Source organism: Diaphorina citri, unplaced genomic scaffold (assembly GCF_000475195.1).
Source record: "Diaphorina citri unplaced genomic scaffold, Diaci psyllid genome assembly version 1.1 scaffold419, whole genome shotgun sequence".
Lineage (NCBI taxonomy): Eukaryota > Metazoa > Arthropoda > Insecta > Hemiptera > Psyllidae > Diaphorina > Diaphorina citri.
Genome location: NW_007377854.1, coordinates 142,326 through 161,565, shown reverse-complemented (window position 1 = coordinate 161,565; position 19,240 = coordinate 142,326). Strand labels below are relative to the sequence as shown.

Sequence of the window (19,240 nt, the reverse complement as noted above, 5' to 3'; positions counted from 1 at the left end):
TTTTTTTAAGAGGTTTGACAGAGGGAACTGTAACTGCAAGGGTCTTATCGTCCCGAAATCGAAGAGAGAAGGAAGACAGGATAGGAGAAAGCCAGCCGTTCCCAGAACGAACATTATCCCATCAGGATAAAATCCCCCCCGGCCGGGAATCGAACCCGCGGCCTAGCGCTTACAAGGCAGACGCGCTACCAACCAAGCTAACCAGGCTGGCCAAACTCGGGTTTATTGAGCTCTTGTGGTGCTCTTGAACTACTGGCCATGAAATTTAATCTTCCCTAAACTTACTACCTTATCAGTTACTAGACTACCTGTTACCAAAATCACCAAGTCGGTAACTTGGTTCGTACCTATTGTCTTGTGTTCATCAGACCAAAGCTCTTATTTTTCATGTGATGAATTTTCAACACGCCTTGATGAATTCACGTGACATACAAAAGTGTGTTCTAATGTAGAGTAGATAGGTGTAGGTAGCTACTTACTTATCTACCTGGGTACTTTGAGAATTTTGAGATATATTCTAAATGGCGGAGACGGATTAAAATACTGCCTCAACAATAATAAAGTATAACACTTAATTAGATTTAGATAGGTACCTAATAGTTCTTCGTGCTTATAGGTAGGTAGGTAGGTACCTATACCTACCTACATAAAAACTTTTATGTTTAGGCTTCACTTTTCAGGCTTCTTTTCTCTTTCGTCTTCTAGCCTCCTTGATTGAAATAAAACGCCTTCAAAAATTGTCTTGTGTTCATCAGACCAAAGCTCTTATTTTTCATGTGATGAATTTTCAACACGCCTTGATGAATTCACGTGACATACAAAAGTTTGTTCTAATGTAGAGTAGATAGGTGTAGGTAGCTACTTACCTATCTACCTGGGTACTTTGATATAATTATATATATAATCTAAATGGCGGAGGCGGATTAAAATACTGCCTCAACAATAATAAAGTATAACACTTAATAGATTTAGGTAGGTACCTATCTTCGTGCTTATAATATGTAAGTAGGTACCTACCTACATGAACCAGTGGCCGTTTTTCAGAGGCTTAGGTGTGGGGGCAAACAGCCCTAATGCATGAGTAGAGGTTCTACGAATCTACAAACCAATGGTAGTACACGATCTTTCGGAAGACAAGGTTGTGGGACTTGTGGGACCCAGTTGTAAGATACATCAGTCTGTCAGACAGTTAGTGTGTGTAACTGTGTACATGGCATTAGGGCTGGCTTGCACAGTCCAGGCCTTTTCTAACATGTATGGCCCGTTCCCACGAGTGAGTCTCATCCGATTTTTCGTCTATACGCACGACACTTCCGAAAGATCAGTGAGAATGGGCCTTAACATGTATGGCCGGCGCGACTTTACAATATATCAATAATAAGGATCTACCTGTTGTAAAGCACAAGCCACAGTCTAGTTAGGATAAGATAGTGTTGTTTGTAGTACCAGGAGTCACTAAAAAAACATAGCGTTGTTGTGTAGGTGTTATGCCACGATTGTCCAAGCTTTTGATAAGATTATCAAACACAATAGCAAGTAGTACTATAGAATGCTATAGTTTACTTGCTCAGGAAGTCAGGTCGATAAGAGGAAAAGCTCAATTTATGTAATGAAAAAAGTACCCAAAGGTTCGATAGCTCCCCAATTTATCCAATAGGTAGTACGACATACTTAGGTACTATACGTCCACAGGTAATAAAGTGGTGCAATATAACTGAGCTAAAGTAACTACAACATGTCTTTTCGAAAGTTTAAATAAAGCACTATACCCTATTCTACTCGTTTATTATACCTACAGCAATAATCCTTCAAAAAAGGGGTAGTTATGCAATTTGCGTGTTGTTTACTTAAAATCCTAGTACGGCGCCAAAATTCATATTTAGGACATTTGTATTTGTAAAAAAACAAAGGTAGAAGCTAGAAGTAGAAGCACCGATAAGAGATAAGGTTGTAAAGAAAAGACTGATAAGATAAATCGAACTAATTTTGAGAATGGGGAAGTCTATGGTGATCTAAGACAGCTCTATAACTATAGTGGATTTTGGTTTTTCTTCAATTTGGACATCAGCACTCAGCAGTAGCAGTTCAGTGGGTTCCTGTTTTGACTTCCACAGGTAAATTTATTTATAATTTATGTTCTTATTTATAGATAGGTAAGTATGGTTTAAAAATTCCTTCATAGTTGAGTAAACTGTAGAACTCTTTTAAAAAGAGTCCACATCAAGCCGCTACAGCAGTGAATCATTTACAAATGTCCACGAAATAGGACCTTTTCCCCCACATTTTCGATCTTACACCTGGGGCCTGTTTTTATCAGGCAAAAAATTATTGAGAAATTTTCTGTTTCAGGGAAAGTGCCTAATCATGGTTTTGAAAAAGCAAGCAATACTGTTGGACATAGAAGGCACAACCACATCAATCAGCTTTGTGAAGGTAGATACCTAATGAAGTAAATTTGTTTTGTAATTGTGAAGATGAAAATATGGTCTGTGGACATCTTTTCCTGGCATCTACTTAAGATGTCGGTATGACCAGTCAAATTACCATCGCAACTCATGATCCCAAAGACAGTGGTATAAGAAAGAGGGATAGCTGTTTCCCCCCAGGGAACTTGGCTCGTGTGAGGTGGTCTGCAAGTAGGAATCCGCCCCGGGCGGGAATCGAACCCGCGGCCTAGCGCTTACAAGGCAGACGCACTACCAACTAAGCTAACTAGGCTGGCATATAATTTTCCTTAAATAAAGAAATTTACTGGTAGCAAACGTTGTATCAAATCTGCTTATAAAACTCCTAGTAGTAGTAAGTAATCAGTAGTAAGTAAATTTGCTTAGGAGTAGGATGAGAGTCAACAAAAAAGTATCCAAAAAGCATATAACGGTAAGCACTAATATTGATTGCTTAAAAAAGCAAAATAAGTAAATGGGTTTAGGAGTTTGCTACATATTCACTTGTAACCTACAACACTATCCTTCACTACATAATCCTCTGTCGTTGTTGATGCAAGCAAAATAAGTAAATGGGTTTAGGAGTTTGCTACATATTCACTTGTAACCTACAACACTATCCTTCACTACATAATCCTCTGTCGTTATTGATGTAGCAGTGTGCAGTGGTAGTAGATCAGTCAACATCCCCAGGTCACCTCTTGTAGTTGTCAAGCGCCGCCAAATGTTTTATTTCCAAGTGCCACCAAATGGTTTATTTCTTCTTACCGCCGCCAAATCCCGAGAATCCCATGATGGCTGCCAAATCAGACTGGTCTCCTTCTTCTTCCTCTTCACCATCATCCAGTTTCCTCTTCTTTTCTTTCCTTCGTTCCCGCCGATACTCCTTGAGTTTCTCCTCCTAAAAATAGGTCATGAAAAAATACTGGTTTTAAAGAGATACAAAAAATCTTCTCAAGCCTCTGGTTGTGTTTCAGGGAAGGCGTTTCCAAATGTGTGAGACCTATCTTATAGCAAATTTTGTTTTCTTTTCAATGGTGCAATCAGTTTTTTTTTCCTCTTCTTTTCTTTCCTTCGTTCCCGCCGATACTCCTTGAGTTTCTCCTCCTAAAAATAGGTCATGAAAAAATACTGGTTTTAAAAAGAGATACAAAAAATCTTCTCAAGCCTCTGGTTGTGTTTCAGGGAAGGCGTTTCTAAATGTGTGAGACCTATCTTATAGCAAATTTTGTTTTCTTTTCAATGGTGCAATCAGTTTTTTTTTCATTATCTTTATTAGTTCAAAAGATATAAGCGTTTCAAGAGGACAAGGTATGCAAAACGTCGAAAAACAGAAAATCCTTACAGAAAGCCCCTGTAGAAAATCGGACCCAACCAAATAGGTAACTGGTAGCCCTTTAGGCCCTGCATCAACCCTCAAACGTTGCACAGTCGTTCGGTGGACACCCTGTAGACATGGTTTACTTACCTCTTCCTTAAGCTCTCTCATTCTCTGCTCTATATCGTAGTCTTTCTTCTTCTGTTCGTACTTCTTCTTGTTCATGTCGAATCTCTTCTTCACTTGGTCCAAGCTGGATCGTTCCACCCGCATGGACATACCCAGATTCCTCTGATGCTTCTTGCCATTGATGTGGTCGAGAAAGTTGATCGAATCTTTCACCACGCAATCGCACACGTTGCAATAGTAACCTGGCGAGAGAAATTATACAATACATGGATTAAATTAAAATTAATATTTTAATTTAATAAATCAATAAAAAAATAAATCAATTTAATAAAATACAAACATATCAAATAAGTTTCTTCTTTACATCAAACTTTTGGATTTTGAATAGGTATTTAAAACCTGTACCTAATCTTTATACTTATATTATTAGTTAATTTATTTTGAGTGGATAAGGCCTCAGTTCTACCTGACAACAACAGACGTGACCGACCGTATCAAATGAAGGCAGGTATGCGACGAGGCCAAGTACCGACTTGGGTATAACTGGCCATGGCAGTAAGTAAGGCCTCACTTACAGTTCCTTCTATCAAATCTTTTGAAGGATGTATGCTGTATTACTTTTTTTTAAAGTTAAGCAAGGTTTTATATAGCTTCGTTTAACTCCGCCATAAGTGGCTGCTCATCAGAAGAGTAAGCACTTATGCCAGTCCCAAGCCTGGATAAAGGAGGAGGGTTGTTAATTGGGAAGCCCACTTCCTCAATAACCAATAACGTAAAACGAACGGGTTAACCTGCTGTAAAAAGCCTGGACACTCTGGACAGATTCCCTGGAAAAGTCGACTGTTGTGGCGGCAAAGAATTTGGAAATTCTTGATCTTGAACACTGGACAACGGAAAGGATTTGAAGGATTGTCGAAGAGATCAAGATTTACCATGAGCTGTAATGCAAACTGCAAGACGTAAATCACTTTGTTTCTTGTTCCTTCAGTTAACAGGACCATTTTTCTTTTAGTTTGTTTGTCACTAAAGCACTCAAAACCTTGCAAGGTCATATCTGGATTAGTGGATATGAAGATGGATTGCTCAAAGGACAGTAAGTTGGATTTTTTTTTTCTTTTTTTTTTCTAAAGGATTATCATAACTGTATAAAAGTGTATAACGGCTGAGGTTTTTAGTGACAGGGGTTTTATCTGCCATTGGGCAACAAGATTCATGCCTATTCACATTTTCAACACAAGATTGTCCAGATGGTCACCCATTCAGATTCTAACCACATGCAACATCACTTAACTTCAGTGATCCATTGGGAATGGGAGCATTCAATGTACAATTGCCACTGGTTTTTCAAATGAGATAATTAATCCAAAAATTGAAACATTTATTATTAAACAATTACCTATTAATACTTATATTCCAGTATTTACGAAGATGTCTACCCTTGTCTGCAGAAGTGGAAGGCTGCAGGACTCAAACTCTACATTTACTCATCAGGAAGTGTAGAGGCACAGAAGTTGTTGTTTGGACACACCCTGTATGGAGACCTGTTACACGTGAGTACCCTGTATATTTTATGCCTGTCCAAATACAAGCCATGCTCAATGTTGCTCATCCTTAGTGATCAATGACTTTACTGGAGGTCACTTTAATTGAAGATTTTTGAACCCCTAAAAGTTGTTGTTCATAATTCTCCTCACAAAGGCTTCAAGAACATGCATTTTACTCAGCTCTTTCATAAAAATAACCATAATTATTATGAGAGTTAAAAACATCTTCAGTTTACTAGAGGCACAGAAGTTGTTGTTTGGACACACCCTGTATGGAGACCTGTTACACGTGAGTACCCTGTATATTTTATGCCTGTCCAAATAATACAAGTCATGCTCAATGTTGCTCATCCTCAGTGATCAATGACTTAACTGGAGGTCACATTAATTAAACATTTTTGACCCTCTTAAAGTGGTTGTTGATAATTCTCTTTACAAAGGCTCCAAGAACACATATTTTGCTCAGCTCTTTCATACAAATGACCATAATTTTATTACAAGAGTAAAAAATAAATAAATAATCTTTGGTTGAGTATTCAGTCATTGGTGTACCTAACATGACTGTTTTTCTTTCCAGTTATTTTCCGGCTACTTTGACACCAGTGTTGGATCCAAGGTGGAATCTGCTAGTTATCAGAATATTCTCACCCAGATCAATTGTGATGCAGACCAGGTTATCTTCCTTACCGATATGAACAAAGGTAAGATCTGTCTGCCTTATAAGCACTAGGTCGTGGGTTCAATTCCCACCTGGGGTGGATTTTATCCTAAACAGATGAGGTTCGTTCTCGGAACGGCTGACTTTCTCCTATCTCTTTGTTTTCGGGATGATAAGAACCCCAATCGTTAAAAATATTAGCATAAACAGTTTACCATCAATACATTTCTTTAAAAAGTGCCTTGTAGCCTTGTTCACTTTTTCCTCCTTTTCATTAATTTCATGATTTGACCCTTGTTTATTTACATATTCCCTTATTTATTTACATACCTATTCCCTTATTTATTTACATAAGCCCTAGTTTTTTTTACATAAGCCCTTATTTATTTACATGAGCCCTTATTTATTTGCAGAAGCCGAGGCTGCCAATGCAGCAGGTATCACCCCCATACTTCTCACCAGGGACACCCCATCCTCCTCCACTGCCCAATTCACTCAAGTGTCAAGCTTTGACCAGATCAGCGTAGAATGTTCCTAATCAGGTAAGTAATTACAATCCAGGTTCTTGAGCTGTGTCCACACAGTCGACGCCGTCGACTATACACTGCCTCGACAACATAGATTCACCTCTTGACCTCGTCGGTCGACGGCGTCGACAATGTGTGGACACAGCTTTAAGTTTGGGTCGGAGAATTTTTCCAAACACAACCAAGGCCGTATTTAGGGGGGCCGCCCTCCTTCCTGACCTTCATTTCCTCCTTTACTGTAGGCCATACTCCAAAGACTTGACCACTCTTCTGATTCATAACTTCTCACCAGGGACACCCCATCCTCCTCCACTGCCCAATTCACTCAAGTGTCAAGCTTTGACCAGATCAGCGTAGAATGTTCCTAACCAGGTAAGTAATTACAATCCAGGTTGAGCTGTGTCCACACAGTCGACGCCGTCGACTATACACTGCCTCGACAACATCGATCCACCTCTTGACCTCGTCGGTCGGCGTCGACTTTGTGTGGACACAGCTTTAAGTTTGGGTCGGAGAATTTTTTCAAACACAACCAGAGCCGTATTTAGGGAGGCCGCCCTCCTTCCTGACCTTCATTTCCTCCTTTACTGTAGGCCAGACTCCAAAGACTTGACCACTCTTGCTGATTCATATGTGTACATTCCAAATTTCAATTAAAAATGGAAATGAGTATTTATTTATTTAAGTAGATTATTTCAAATGAAAATACGTCTTTTTATTTATTTTAATAAATTTAATAGGAAATAATTTATTTTAATGTAACTTGAACAAATAAACCATCAATGTACTTTTAAATATTTCGTTATACATAAAAAAAGTAATTTACAATATATTCTGTATTTATAGTTTATTATTAGTAGTTTTGCATGAAAATTCTTTTTACATCAAAAAATTGATGTATTTGACATCGAAAATTTCGTTTGCTATTGTACCTACTATGAATCTCTTATCAGACCTTAGCTTTCTGGAAGCAAATTTACATTTTTGATGTCAAAGGAACGATTGTAATGGTTTTCAAAGGTATTACAGATTATAAAAATAATGATTATAATGCCAAATCTCACCAAGGAGAGTTTCCAGTTAATCCAGAGTTCAAGACATGCTGGCCTGTCTAAATCAAATGGGTGACGTCAAATATGACCCTTGACAGTAACTCTCAGTGGCAAGATCGGGTATAAAAGTGTTCCAATTTATGTAGGTAAGAATTTCAAGGGCTTTATGGCATGATCCCCAAACAGTAAGCTTTCCTGGACAACGTTTACAAGAGATTTGTTCAAGAGATTGTTTACTTCGGTAAGGGAACTTTTCAGCTCTATCCTAGCAGGATAAACAAGATGTCCATGTCCGGGCCTGGTTTGAAGAAAGACATAATTAGGGCGAGGCAACGTTAGATAATCACGTGGGGACAAAACATATCGACACAGGGGCGTGACACTTGCAAAGGTAAATTGAGACCGGGAACCACAGTGTGTCACTGGGTACAGTTCCGGGAAACCTGTGAGACCTTCGCAGGGAAACCTTCGCAGTGTTTTTGAAAATACCGAGTTTTTTCAACCAACATTAGGTAAAGGGACACTGAACTCTTTAATGTTATTTTACGAAAACTAGTTAGTGCACATGCACATAATATGCAGAAACGAGTTTTCGTCAAATAAAGTTAAAGAGTTCAATTAATTTTGGTTACGCTAATTTTGGTTGCAAAAACTTTCTAATTTTGCAGTGTTTTTGAAAAATTTGAAGTGTTAAACGACATTTCCAATATACTCTCCGTATATTGGAAATGTTTCTCAAAGATTTTGAACAAATAAGTGTATTTAATAGAAAGTCCCTTGTGAATTTAACAGAAATAAGTGTACTTAACAGAAATTCCTTTTGCCTCATCAGTGTGAGCTCATTTTATCACAGTCAAACTATCGAACTGATGAAGATACATTTGGATGTCTCGGTGGGGATCCAAACCTGCGCCCTTCCGCTTACCAGGCAAAGGCTTTAAACTGAAAACCTGGCAGATTTGTGTCAAACGTGAAACTTTAACAGGATCAGGATCCCGAGAAACAATCGAGACAGTACACCAGGACGGTCATGTAAGTTCTTTAGGTGTTTCCAACATAGGTATTCGACGCCATCGATACACCGTCGATCAACGTCGACTGAAACCGTACACTGTCTCGACAACATAGATTCACCTCGTCAATCGACGGGGTCGACTATGTGTGAACAAAGGAAAGGTTCTATTGATTCATACACTGTGTGCTCTACATAGACAAGGAATCAATGAAAATTATTGACGGATTGCCCAAAGTTTGAGTTGCCACAACGACACAGCATACTTTTCAGAAGGTGGTTAAGGTGTGTCCATACATAATCGACCGGCCGTCGCGACGGTTGATCGATGACAGCCACTCACTATCAGGTAGACCTGACGACAGGTACACCTGATAGTGTGTGTGCGTTCATCAGGTGTCAGGGATACCTGATCGGGAGTTACTGGCCTAATTTAAACGAGCAAAGCAAAAGTGGTCGAGTTAAAATGGATCTTTATGGGACTTAGAGAAAGCAATTGACAATTATTGTCGCGCTAAAACTTCAAACTCACTTCGTTCGAATCTCTGACTCGTGATTCCACTTGTTCGCGGTCACGTGACTCACGTTGTCATCAGTTTATGCTAAAATCCAATTAGCCAACAGCCGAACAAGGGGTAAGTTATAAATTCGTAAAGTTGACAGGTTTCCCGTCAGTGCTATCTGTTCACTATGAGTAGCGTGACATAGGCAGTAACAGTAGAAACTGTTACTCAAAGCCACACTCTCAAGATTGGCAATAACTAACCACATTCGATTCCTGTCAAATTCGACATTTTTATAGCCGTGTTTTTGTTCGAAAACCGTTCTCTTTTCTGTGTGACCTTTTTTAACGAAAGTTATCAACCAGTGAGTTTTTTTCGCCAGAAGAAGCAAACTTCGAGTATGGATGAACTGAAAATGGACGAAAAGGTTCACTTTGGAGGGGTAAGAACAAATGAATCAAGTAGGAACAGAAGTCCAAGAAGAAAAAAAGTTGTAAAAAATACTTGGCAAAATCCGACACATCCACTATTTTTCTTTGTTTAGCACATTGCATACTCAAATAATTTCACGGCTTTCATACAAATGATAACTTCCAAGTACCACGTCGAACTTCCTAGTACCAAAACCATCATACATATTTATCGTCATTCTTCCTATGAAAAGGTTAAATAGGTATGTAAAATTCAAAGAATCGGGATTCCACCCAACTTTTCCCTGTCCAGATCACGTGACTTGTAAAGGACCAGAGGAAAATTTTATTGCGCCCCTAAAAACAATTTATCACTTTGTACTGTCGTCATAAAGTCCCCTTTGTTCCCTTTCCCGCCATAAAGCTATTTCGTCAGGAAAAAGAATAGGGACATATTACTTCATGCGAAAACTCTTTTGTCTGGCATTCCCATATCTGGATTCGTTTTTTTACCTGCGAGCCACTGCGAGGTAATATGTCAACAGCACTAGCTAGCCATTCCACAAAGCTACTTTGCGTGTTACAATTTGCTGCACTCTAAAGTTCCTTCATACATATCAGAAGAACGTGCAATCACCCCCATACCTAGTATGAGTTAAATGCATATGAAAAGGAATTTTAATTGTGATAAGCATACTCAAATGCTTGTAACAAATGTTCCCAACTTAATACACCTCGATAATTTATACAATATCAGGACTAAAAAATATGATGAAAAGACATGGAAGGTCGGTATCAGTAATTTGCGTTACATGAGAGTGAAAACCGGGGTCAAGAATAGCTTAAGGGCAGTAAGAGAACAAGGAAAAATCCACCTACACAAAATCCTAAAGGTCTGCCTTATAAGCACTAGGTCGTGGGTTCAATTCCCACCTGGGGTGGATTTTATCCTAAACAGATGAGGTTCGTTCTCGGAACGGCTGGCTTTCTCCTATCTCTTTGTTTTCGGGATGATAAGAACCCCGATCGTTAAAAATATTAGCATAAACAGTTTATTTACCATTAATACATTTCTTTAAAAAGTGCCTTGTAGCCTTGTTCACTTTTTCCTCCTTTTCATTAATTTCATGATTTGACCATTGTTTACAAATTCCCTTATTTATTCACATAAGCCCTAGTTTATTTACATGAGCCCTTATTTATTTGCAGAAGCCGAGGCTGCCAATGCAGCAGGTATCACCCCCATACTTCTCACCAGGGACACCCCATCCTCCTCCACTGCCCAATTCACTCAAGTGTCAAGCTTTGACCAGATCAGCGTAGAATGTTCCTAACCAGGTAAGTAATTACAATCCAGGTTGAGCTGTGTCCACACAGTCGACGCCGTCGACTATACACTGCCTCGACAACATCGATCCACCTCTTGACCTCGTCGGTCGGCGTCGACTTTGTGTGGACACAGCTTTAAGTTTGGGTCGGAGAATTTTTTCAAACACAACCAGAGCCGTATTTAGGGAGGCCGCCCTCCTTCCTGACCTTCATTTCCTCCTTTACTGTAGGCCAGACTCCAAAGACTTGACCACTCTTGCTGATTCATATGTGTACATTCCAAATTTCAATTAAAAATGGAAATGAGTATTTATTTATTTAAGTAGATTATTTCAAATGAAAATACGTCTTTTTATTTATTTTAATGCTAACTCTTTTTTTTTTTTTTTTCTTCTTCTTCTTTTCTTTTTTTAAGAGGTTTGACAGAGGGAACTGTAACTGCAAGGGTCTTATCGTCCCGAAATCGAAGAGAGAAGGAAGACAGGATAGGAGAAAGCCAGCCGTTCCCAGAACGAACATTATCCCATCAGGATAAAATCCCCCCCGGCCGGGAATCGAACCCGCGGCCTAGCGCTTACAAGGCAGACGCGCTACCAACCAAGCTAACCAGGCTGGCCAAACTCGGGTTTATTGAGCTCTTGTGGTGCTCTTGAACTACTGGCCATGAAATTTAATCTTCCCTAAACTTACTACCTTATCAGTTACTAGACTACCTGTTACCAAAATCACCAAGTCGGTAACTTGGTTCGTACCTATTGTCTTGTGTTCATCAGACCAAAGCTCTTATTTTTCATGTGATGAATTTTCAACACGCCTTGATGAATTCACGTGACATACAAAAGTGTGTTCTAATGTAGAGTAGATAGGTGTAGGTAGCTACTTACTTATCTACCTGGGTACTTTGAGAATTTTGAGATATATTCTAAATGGCGGAGACGGATTAAAATACTGCCTCAACAATAATAAAGTATAACACTTAATTAGATTTAGATAGGTACCTAATAGTTCTTCGTGCTTATAGGTAGGTAGGTAGGTACCTATACCTACCTACATAAAAACTTTTATGTTTAGGCTTCACTTTTCAGGCTTCTTTTCTCTTTCGTCTTCTAGCCTCCTTGATTGAAATAAAACGCCTTCAAAAAAGGGGTAGTTATGCAATTTGCGTGTTGTTTACTTAAAATCCTAGTACGGCGCCAAAATTCATATTTAGGACATTTGTAAAAAAAAGTAGAAAAGGGAAAAGGTAGAAGCACCGATAAGAGATAAGGTTGTAAGTTGTAAAGAAAAGACTGATAAGATAAATCGAACTAATTTTGATTTTGAGAATGGGGAAGTCTATGGTGATCTAAGACAGCTCTATAACTATAGTGGATTTTGGTTTTTCTTCAATTTGGACATCAGCAGTAGCAGTTCAGTGGGTTCCTGTTTTGACTTCCACAGGTAAATTTATTTATAATTTATGTTCTTATTTATAGATAGGTAAGTATGGTTTAAAAATTCATTCATAGTTGAGTAAACTGTAGAACTCTTTCAAAAAGAGCAAAAGCCCAATCAGGCAAAAAATTATTGAGAAATTTTCTGTTTCAGGGAAAGTGCCTAATCATGGTTTTGAAAAAGCAAGCAATACTGTTGGACATAGAAGGCACAACCACATCCATCAGCTTTGTGAAGGTAGGTACCTAATGAAGTAAATTTGTTTTGTAATTGTGAAGATGAAAATATGGTCTGTGGTCATCTTTTCCTGGCATCTACTTAAGATGTAGGTATGACCAGTCTAATTACCATCGCAACTCATGATCCCTAAGACAGTGGCATAAGAAAGAGGGATAGCTGTTTCCCTCCAGGGAACTTGGCTCGTGTGAGGTGGTCTGCAAGTAGTAATTTTCAGACCTTGAAATTCGAAAAGTACTTGCTCTGGTGCTCATCTGATTTGGTACAAAAGTATTACCATTTATCAGAATATCTGCCTATCTCCGATGAAACCATTCTGGGTATGCAGTATGCTATAAAATCATCAAAATATGTATCTCCGAGGCTCTGAGGAGCCTATTTCAAGATCTGACAAATTTCAAGCCTTTTTAAAGGACTTCTTTACAAACAAAAAGCGGATATTCAGTTTCGACTGACGGCAATAGTTTCACAGCGCCTCAGACACGGTCCAAATTTTCTCATGTCAGAATCGTGTAGTTGTGACGACAGGCTGAGATTCAGTTTCGACTGACGGCAATAGTTTCACAGCGCCTCAGACACGGTCCAAATTTTCTCATGTCAGAATCGTGTAGTTGTGACGACAGGTTGAGATGTTTGGGAGGGAGTGCAGTTGCTGCTGTTGCAGGAATTGTGCTCCAGGATGGTTTCCAACTTGGACTGTAACAGAGAATGGTCATAGGAGCATGAATTGAAAGTATTTGGGTCGCCGAGCCGCACCGTTCCAGTGAATAATCCAGAAGTTGATTAATAGCCAGGTCCACAAAGTGAGTATACAACTCGGGTTAAGTTTAACTCTCGGATTAAGCAATCTGGTTGATTTTTAAAATTTTCAAAAAATTTTGGTCAATAAGATTTCTTAAACCGAGATTTTTCTTTAAAACTTAAACGGAGATTTTTTAACTCACTTTGTGGCCCCGGAGGAACGGAAATTTGAGATGTGTAAAAAGAGAAAATTCACAAATGATTAAACAAAATCTACAACTTTAAAAAATGAACCAACTACTCCTATGGCAAAATCTTATCTTGTTGACAAGGACTTGGTTGATAAATAGGATTAGTAATTTTGTTTCAATAAAACAGGCGTCAAAACAAATGGATAATGTTATTAACCCTCGAAACCCCTGAAAGTCAAATCTAGTTCGTACGACTACAATGAAAACTACGAGTGCTAACAACGTTAACTAGCTAAAGTTAAAGTAGAATGCATGTGTGTTTTACAGAAATTAGATGAAAACAACAGGACGCTAAACGTAACTAATGCCTAGTGACTAGCTAATAAATAAACTACTCAAAGGTGTGTCCATACATAGTTGACCGGCCATCGATCGACAACTGAACCATCCACACTACCTTGATAACAGATTCACCTCGTCGATTGACGACTGGTCGACTATGTTCAGACACACCTTAAAAGACTAAACTAAAATAGAAAACTCGACAACAGAGAAAAATTGAGTAAAGAAAATTCAAGTAAGACCTAATTAAACCTATTTCTTTCTATTCTGATTCAGAATTGGAGCACTTAATCTCTGTGATTGGTGTACCTTAAAACTATCACCCTGAAATAGCAGCATTGAAAGTGTGCGCAGACGGTTACCCATTCAGGTACAGACCAAGCTAGCCGTTCCCAGAATGAACATTATTCCGACACTAGCTAATGTCACTCTAGTTTGCACTATTTTTGATTGGTGATAATCAGCTTAACAGGCTGGGAGCAAGGCTCGCTAGGAAATCTTAAAATAACACCCCAACACGTGGGAACGAAACCTTTCATATGCAACATGTGAGTAGGTGGGTCAGATGGATAGGAGGCAAGAGGCTCCTTATATGATGGAGGAGGGAGGGAAGATAGGTACATACTCCCTATGAGGGGGAGGATGATACTCCCTCATGTGAGGTAGGAGAGGGGGGAAATATTAAGGGAGTAACTAGGGAGGGAGAATAAGAGAGGAGGGAAGAGTCTTCTTATATGACAGAGGTCGGAGGTAGGGTTAGAGATGTTAAGTAAGGGAAGTAGGGAGGGAGAGTAAATGTGTTTAAATAATGTCAAAACAAGGAAAATGTGACTGCTAGGCGTTCCTTTTACACTTCACGTGATACAAGATGACCCTCCCTTCTCTCTCACTTCCTCCCTCCCCTCTTTACACTCCGCCTTTCCTCTCTCTCCATCTTGACTATTTTCCTTGCCTATGTCTTAATAACAATCTTTCTTAGACATGTGACCACAATACTCGTACATGTTCATAATATGTTGCAACATGTCTTGTAAAAGTTCTGTAAGAGTATTAATTAGTTTAACTAAAATCTCAAAGACATAATAACTGGGCAAGTGGACATAACAGTTATGACCTCATGATGAAAGAGTAAGTAGACCTCTTATGACCGGGACTACAGTTGGCGTTAAGACTTGGTCCACGTTAAATTGATTTATGATTGGATAAATTTTAATCCAACGTTTAAAATCAACGAATTGCTTACTCCAATCAGTCTAATCCGATAGTCCTGGACATTAGGGATGTATGTTTTTGTATAAAACAGGCTTATGTAATATACCCATGTATGTGAATCTAAATTTACTAAACATATTTTGATATCACGAGAAATCTACCTGTATCTAATCAAATTTCCCTACGTCTAGCCTTATCGTATTTCCTTTCTCTCCCTCCCTCTCCTTTGCTCTCTTTCTCGCTTCCCTATTTTCTTCTTTCTCTATCTCTCTCCTCTCCCTCCTCTCTCTCTATTTCCGCCCTGTTTCCTCTACTCCCCCCTCTCATCTCTTTCTTTCTCTCTCTCTCTCTTGGTCCTTCTTATTTTTCTCTCCCTCGTTTCCCCTTGCCTTTTTTTCTTTCCTCCCTACGTCTCTCCTATACACATAGAGAATCAAGGCCGCTTTTTTCATAGACAGACAATACACACATGCCTTTAATTTATGTTACGTACCTGATACCGTACGCATTTCTAATCAATCTAAGTACAAAACGTCAAGTAAGGGAGATCGGGAATAAACAAACGAATGCCCGTTTATTTCCCAAGGAAAACGGGATAGAACGGGAACGTTGCATGTTACAAGTGACGACTTATGTCCCCATGACAAATTTACAACTGTACAGGCTCAGACCTTAGCTTTCTGGAAGCAAATTTACATTTTTGATGTCAAAGGAACGATTGTAATGGTTTTCAAAGGTATTACAGATTATAAATAATGATTATAATGCCAAATCTCACCAAGGAGAGTTTCCACTTAATCCAGAGTTCAAGACATGCTGGCCTGTCTAAATCAAATGGGTGACGTTAAATATGACCCTTGACAGTAATTCTCAATGGCAAGATCGGGCATAAAAGTGTTCCAATTTATGTAAGAATTTCAAGGTCTTTATGGCATGATCCCCAAACAGTAAGCTTTCTTGGACAACGTTTACAAGAGATTTGTTCAAGAGATTGGTAAGGGAACTTTTCAGGAACGGTAAGGGAGTTGGCGTTAAGACTTGGTCCACGTTAAATTGATTTATGATTGGATAAATTTTAATCCAACGTTTAAAATCAACGAATTGCTTACTCCGATCAGTCTAATCCGATAGTCCTGGCCATTAGGGATGTATGTTTTTGTATAAAACAGGCTTATGTAATATACCCATGTATGTGAATCTAAATTTACTAAACATATTTTGATATCACGAGAAATCTACCTGTATCTAATCAAATTTCCCTACGTCTAGCCTTATCGTATTTCCTTTCTCTCCCTCCCTCTCCTTTGCTCTCTTTCTCGCTTCCCTATTTTCTTCTTTCTCTATCTCTCTCCTCTCCCTCCTCTCTCTCTATTTCCGCCCTGTTTCCTCTACTCCCCCCTCTCATCTCTTTCTTTCTCTCTCTCTTGGTCTCTTATGTAATATACCCATGTATGTGAATCTAAATTTACTAAACATATTTTGATATCACGAGAAATCTACCTGTATCTAATCAAATTTCACTACGTCTAGCCTTATCGTATTTCTTTTCTCTCCCTCCCTCTCCTTTGCTCTCTTTCTCGCTTCCCTCTTTTCTTCTTTCTCTATCTCTGCCCTCTCCCTCTCCTTTTCTCTCTTTACTCTCCTCTCCCTCCTCTCTCTCTCTATCTCCGCCCTGTTTCCTCTACTCCCCCCTCTCATCTCTTTCTTTCTCTCTCTCTCTCTTGGTCCTTCTTATTTTTCTCTCCCTCGTTTCCCCTTGCCTTTTTTTCTTTCCTCCCTACGTCTCTCCTATACACATAGAGAATCAAGGCCGCTTTTTTCATAGACAGACAATACACACATGCCTTTAATTTATGTTACGTACCTGATACCGTACGCATTTCTAATCAATCTAAGTACAAAACGTCAAGTAAGGGAGATCGGGAATAACAAACGAATGCCCGTTTATTTCCCAAGAAAAACGGGAAAGAACGGGAACGTTGCATGTTTTGCCTTTAATTTATGTTACGTACCTGATACCGTACGCATTTCTAATCAATCTAAGTACAAAACGTCAAGTAAGGGAGATCGGGAATAAACAAACGAATGCCCGTTTATTTCCCAAGGAAAACGGGATAGAACGGGAACGTTGCATGTTTCAAGTGACGACTTATGTCCCCATGACAAATTTACAACTGTACAGGCTCAGACCTTAGCTTTCTGGAAGCAAATTTACATTTTTGATGTCAAAGGAACGATTGTAATGGTTTTCAAAGGTATTACAGATTATAAATAATGATTATAATGCCAAATCTCACCAAGGAGAGTTTCCACTTAATCCAGAGTTCAAGACATGCTGGCCTGTCTAAATCAAATGGGTGACGTTAAATATGACCCTTGACAGTAATTCTCAATGGCAAGATCGGGCATAAAAGTGTTCCAATTTATGTAAGAATTTCAAGGTCTTTATGGCATGATCCCCAAACAGTAAGCTTTCCTGGACAACGTTTACAAGAGATTTGTTCAAGAGATTGGTAAGGGAACTTTTCAGGAACGGTAAGGGAACTTCGGTAAGGGAACTTTTCAGCTCTATCCTAGCAGGATAAACAAGATGTCCATGTCCGGGCCTGGTTTGAAGAAAGACATAATTAGGGCGAGGCAACGTCAGATAATCACGTGGGGACAAAACATATCGACACAGGGGCGTGACACTTGCAAAGGTAAATTTATGAGACCGGGAACCACAGTGTTTCACTGGGTACAGTTACAGTTCCGGGAAACCTGTGAGATAATTTGCAGTGTTTTTGAAAATACCGAGTTTTTTCAACCAAGATTAGATAAAGGGTTATTTTATGTTATTTTACGAAAACTAGTTAGTGCACATGCACATATGCAGAAACGAGTTTTCGTCAAATAAAGTTAAAGAGTTCAATTAATTTTGGTTACGCTAATCTTGGTTGCAAAAACTTTCTAATTTTGCAGTGTTTTTGAAAATTTTGAAGTGTTAGACGACATTTCCAATATACTCTCCGTATATTGGAAATGTATCGGTGTTTCTCAAAGATTTTGAACAAATAAGTGTATTTAATAGAAAGCCCCTTGTGAATTTAACAGAAATAAGTGTATTTAACAGAAATTCCCTTTACCTCATCAGTGCGAGTTCATTTTATCACAGTCAAACTATCGAACTGATGAAGATACATTTGGATGTCTCGGTGGGGATCCAAACCTGCGCCCTTCCGCTTACCAGGCAAAGGCTTTAAACTGAAAACCTGGCAGATTTGTGTCAAACGTGAAACTTTAACAGGATCAGGATCCCGAGAAACAATCGAGACAGTACACCAGGACGGTCATGTAAGTTCTTTAGGTGTTTCCAACATAGGTATTCGACGCCATCGATACACCGTCGATCAACGTCGACTGAAACCGTACACTGTCTCGACAACATAGATTCACCTCGTCAATCGACGGGGTCGACTATGTGTGAACAAAGGAAAGGTTCTATTGATTCATACACTGTGTGCTCTACATAGACAAGGAATCAATGAAAATTATTGACGGATTGCCCAAAGTTTGAGTTGCCACAACGACACAGCATACTTTTCAGAAGGTGGTTAAGGTGTGTCCATACATAATCGACCGGCCGTCGCGACGGTTGATCGATGACAGCCACTCACTATCAGGTAGACCTGACGACAGGTACACCTGATAGTGTGTGTGTGCGTTCATCAGGTGTCAGGGATACCTGATCGGGAGTTACTGGCCTAATTTAAACGAGCAAAGCAAAAGTGGTCGAGTTAAAATGGATCTTTATGGGACTTAGAGAAAGCAATTGACAATTATTGTCGCGCTAAAACTTCAAACTCACTTCGTTCGAATCTCTGACTCGTGATTCCACTTGTTCGCGGTCACGTGACTCACGTTGTCATCAGTTTATGCTAAAATCCAATTAGCCAACAGCCGAACAAGGGGTAAGTTATAAATTCGTAAAGTTGACAGGTTTCCCGTCAGTGCTATCTGTTCACTATGAGTAGCGTGACATAGGCAGTAACAGTAGAAACTGTTACTCAAAGCCACACTCTCGAGATTGGCAATAACTAACCACATTCGATTCCTGTCAAATTCGACATTTTTATAGCCGTGTTTTTGTTCGAAAACCGTTCTCTTTTCTGTGTGAC

General features: G+C 39.2%; 3 protein-coding genes and 1 long non-coding RNA gene across 4 annotated transcripts in view; 2 read left to right on the top strand and 2 right to left on the bottom strand.

Annotated features, from left to right (window-relative positions):
* Positions 1-1,868: 1,868 nt before the first annotated feature.
* LOC103508645 (enolase-phosphatase E1) lies at positions 1,869-6,886 on the top strand. The gene is made up of 6 exons (XM_026823191.1): positions 1,869-2,114; positions 2,350-2,433; positions 4,887-4,984; positions 5,309-5,441; positions 6,013-6,136; positions 6,507-6,886. The coding sequence occupies exons 2-6, from the start codon at positions 2,365-2,367 to the stop codon at positions 6,629-6,631; spliced, it is 549 nt and encodes a 182-aa protein (XP_026678992.1). The 5' UTR covers positions 1,869-2,114; positions 2,350-2,364; the 3' UTR covers positions 6,632-6,886.
* Positions 3,079-4,164, bottom strand: LOC103508646 (zinc finger matrin-type protein 2). The gene is made up of 2 exons (XM_026823193.1): positions 3,913-4,164; positions 3,079-3,345 (listed from the first exon to the last, which is right to left on the bottom strand). Exons 1-2 carry the CDS (start codon positions 4,039-4,041, stop codon positions 3,199-3,201), a joined length of 276 nt encoding a protein of 91 aa, XP_026678994.1. The 5' UTR covers positions 4,042-4,164; the 3' UTR covers positions 3,079-3,198.
* A 5,268-nt stretch (positions 6,887-12,154) lies between the features above and the next one.
* On the top strand, positions 12,155-12,573 carry LOC113467166. The gene is made up of 2 exons (XR_003391335.1): positions 12,155-12,366; positions 12,514-12,573. It is a non-coding gene; the product is annotated as an uncharacterized LOC113467166 (long non-coding RNA).
* A 558-nt stretch (positions 12,574-13,131) lies between these two features.
* Positions 13,132-19,240, bottom strand: part of LOC103508644 — a 15,271-nt gene continuing 9,162 nt past the window's right edge. The window contains exon 3 of the mRNA XM_008473203.2: positions 13,132-13,293. Coding sequence (XP_008471425.1) covers positions 13,195-13,293 — 99 coding nt within the window. The 3' untranslated portion in view covers positions 13,132-13,194. The remainder of the gene's footprint in view (positions 13,294-19,240) is intronic.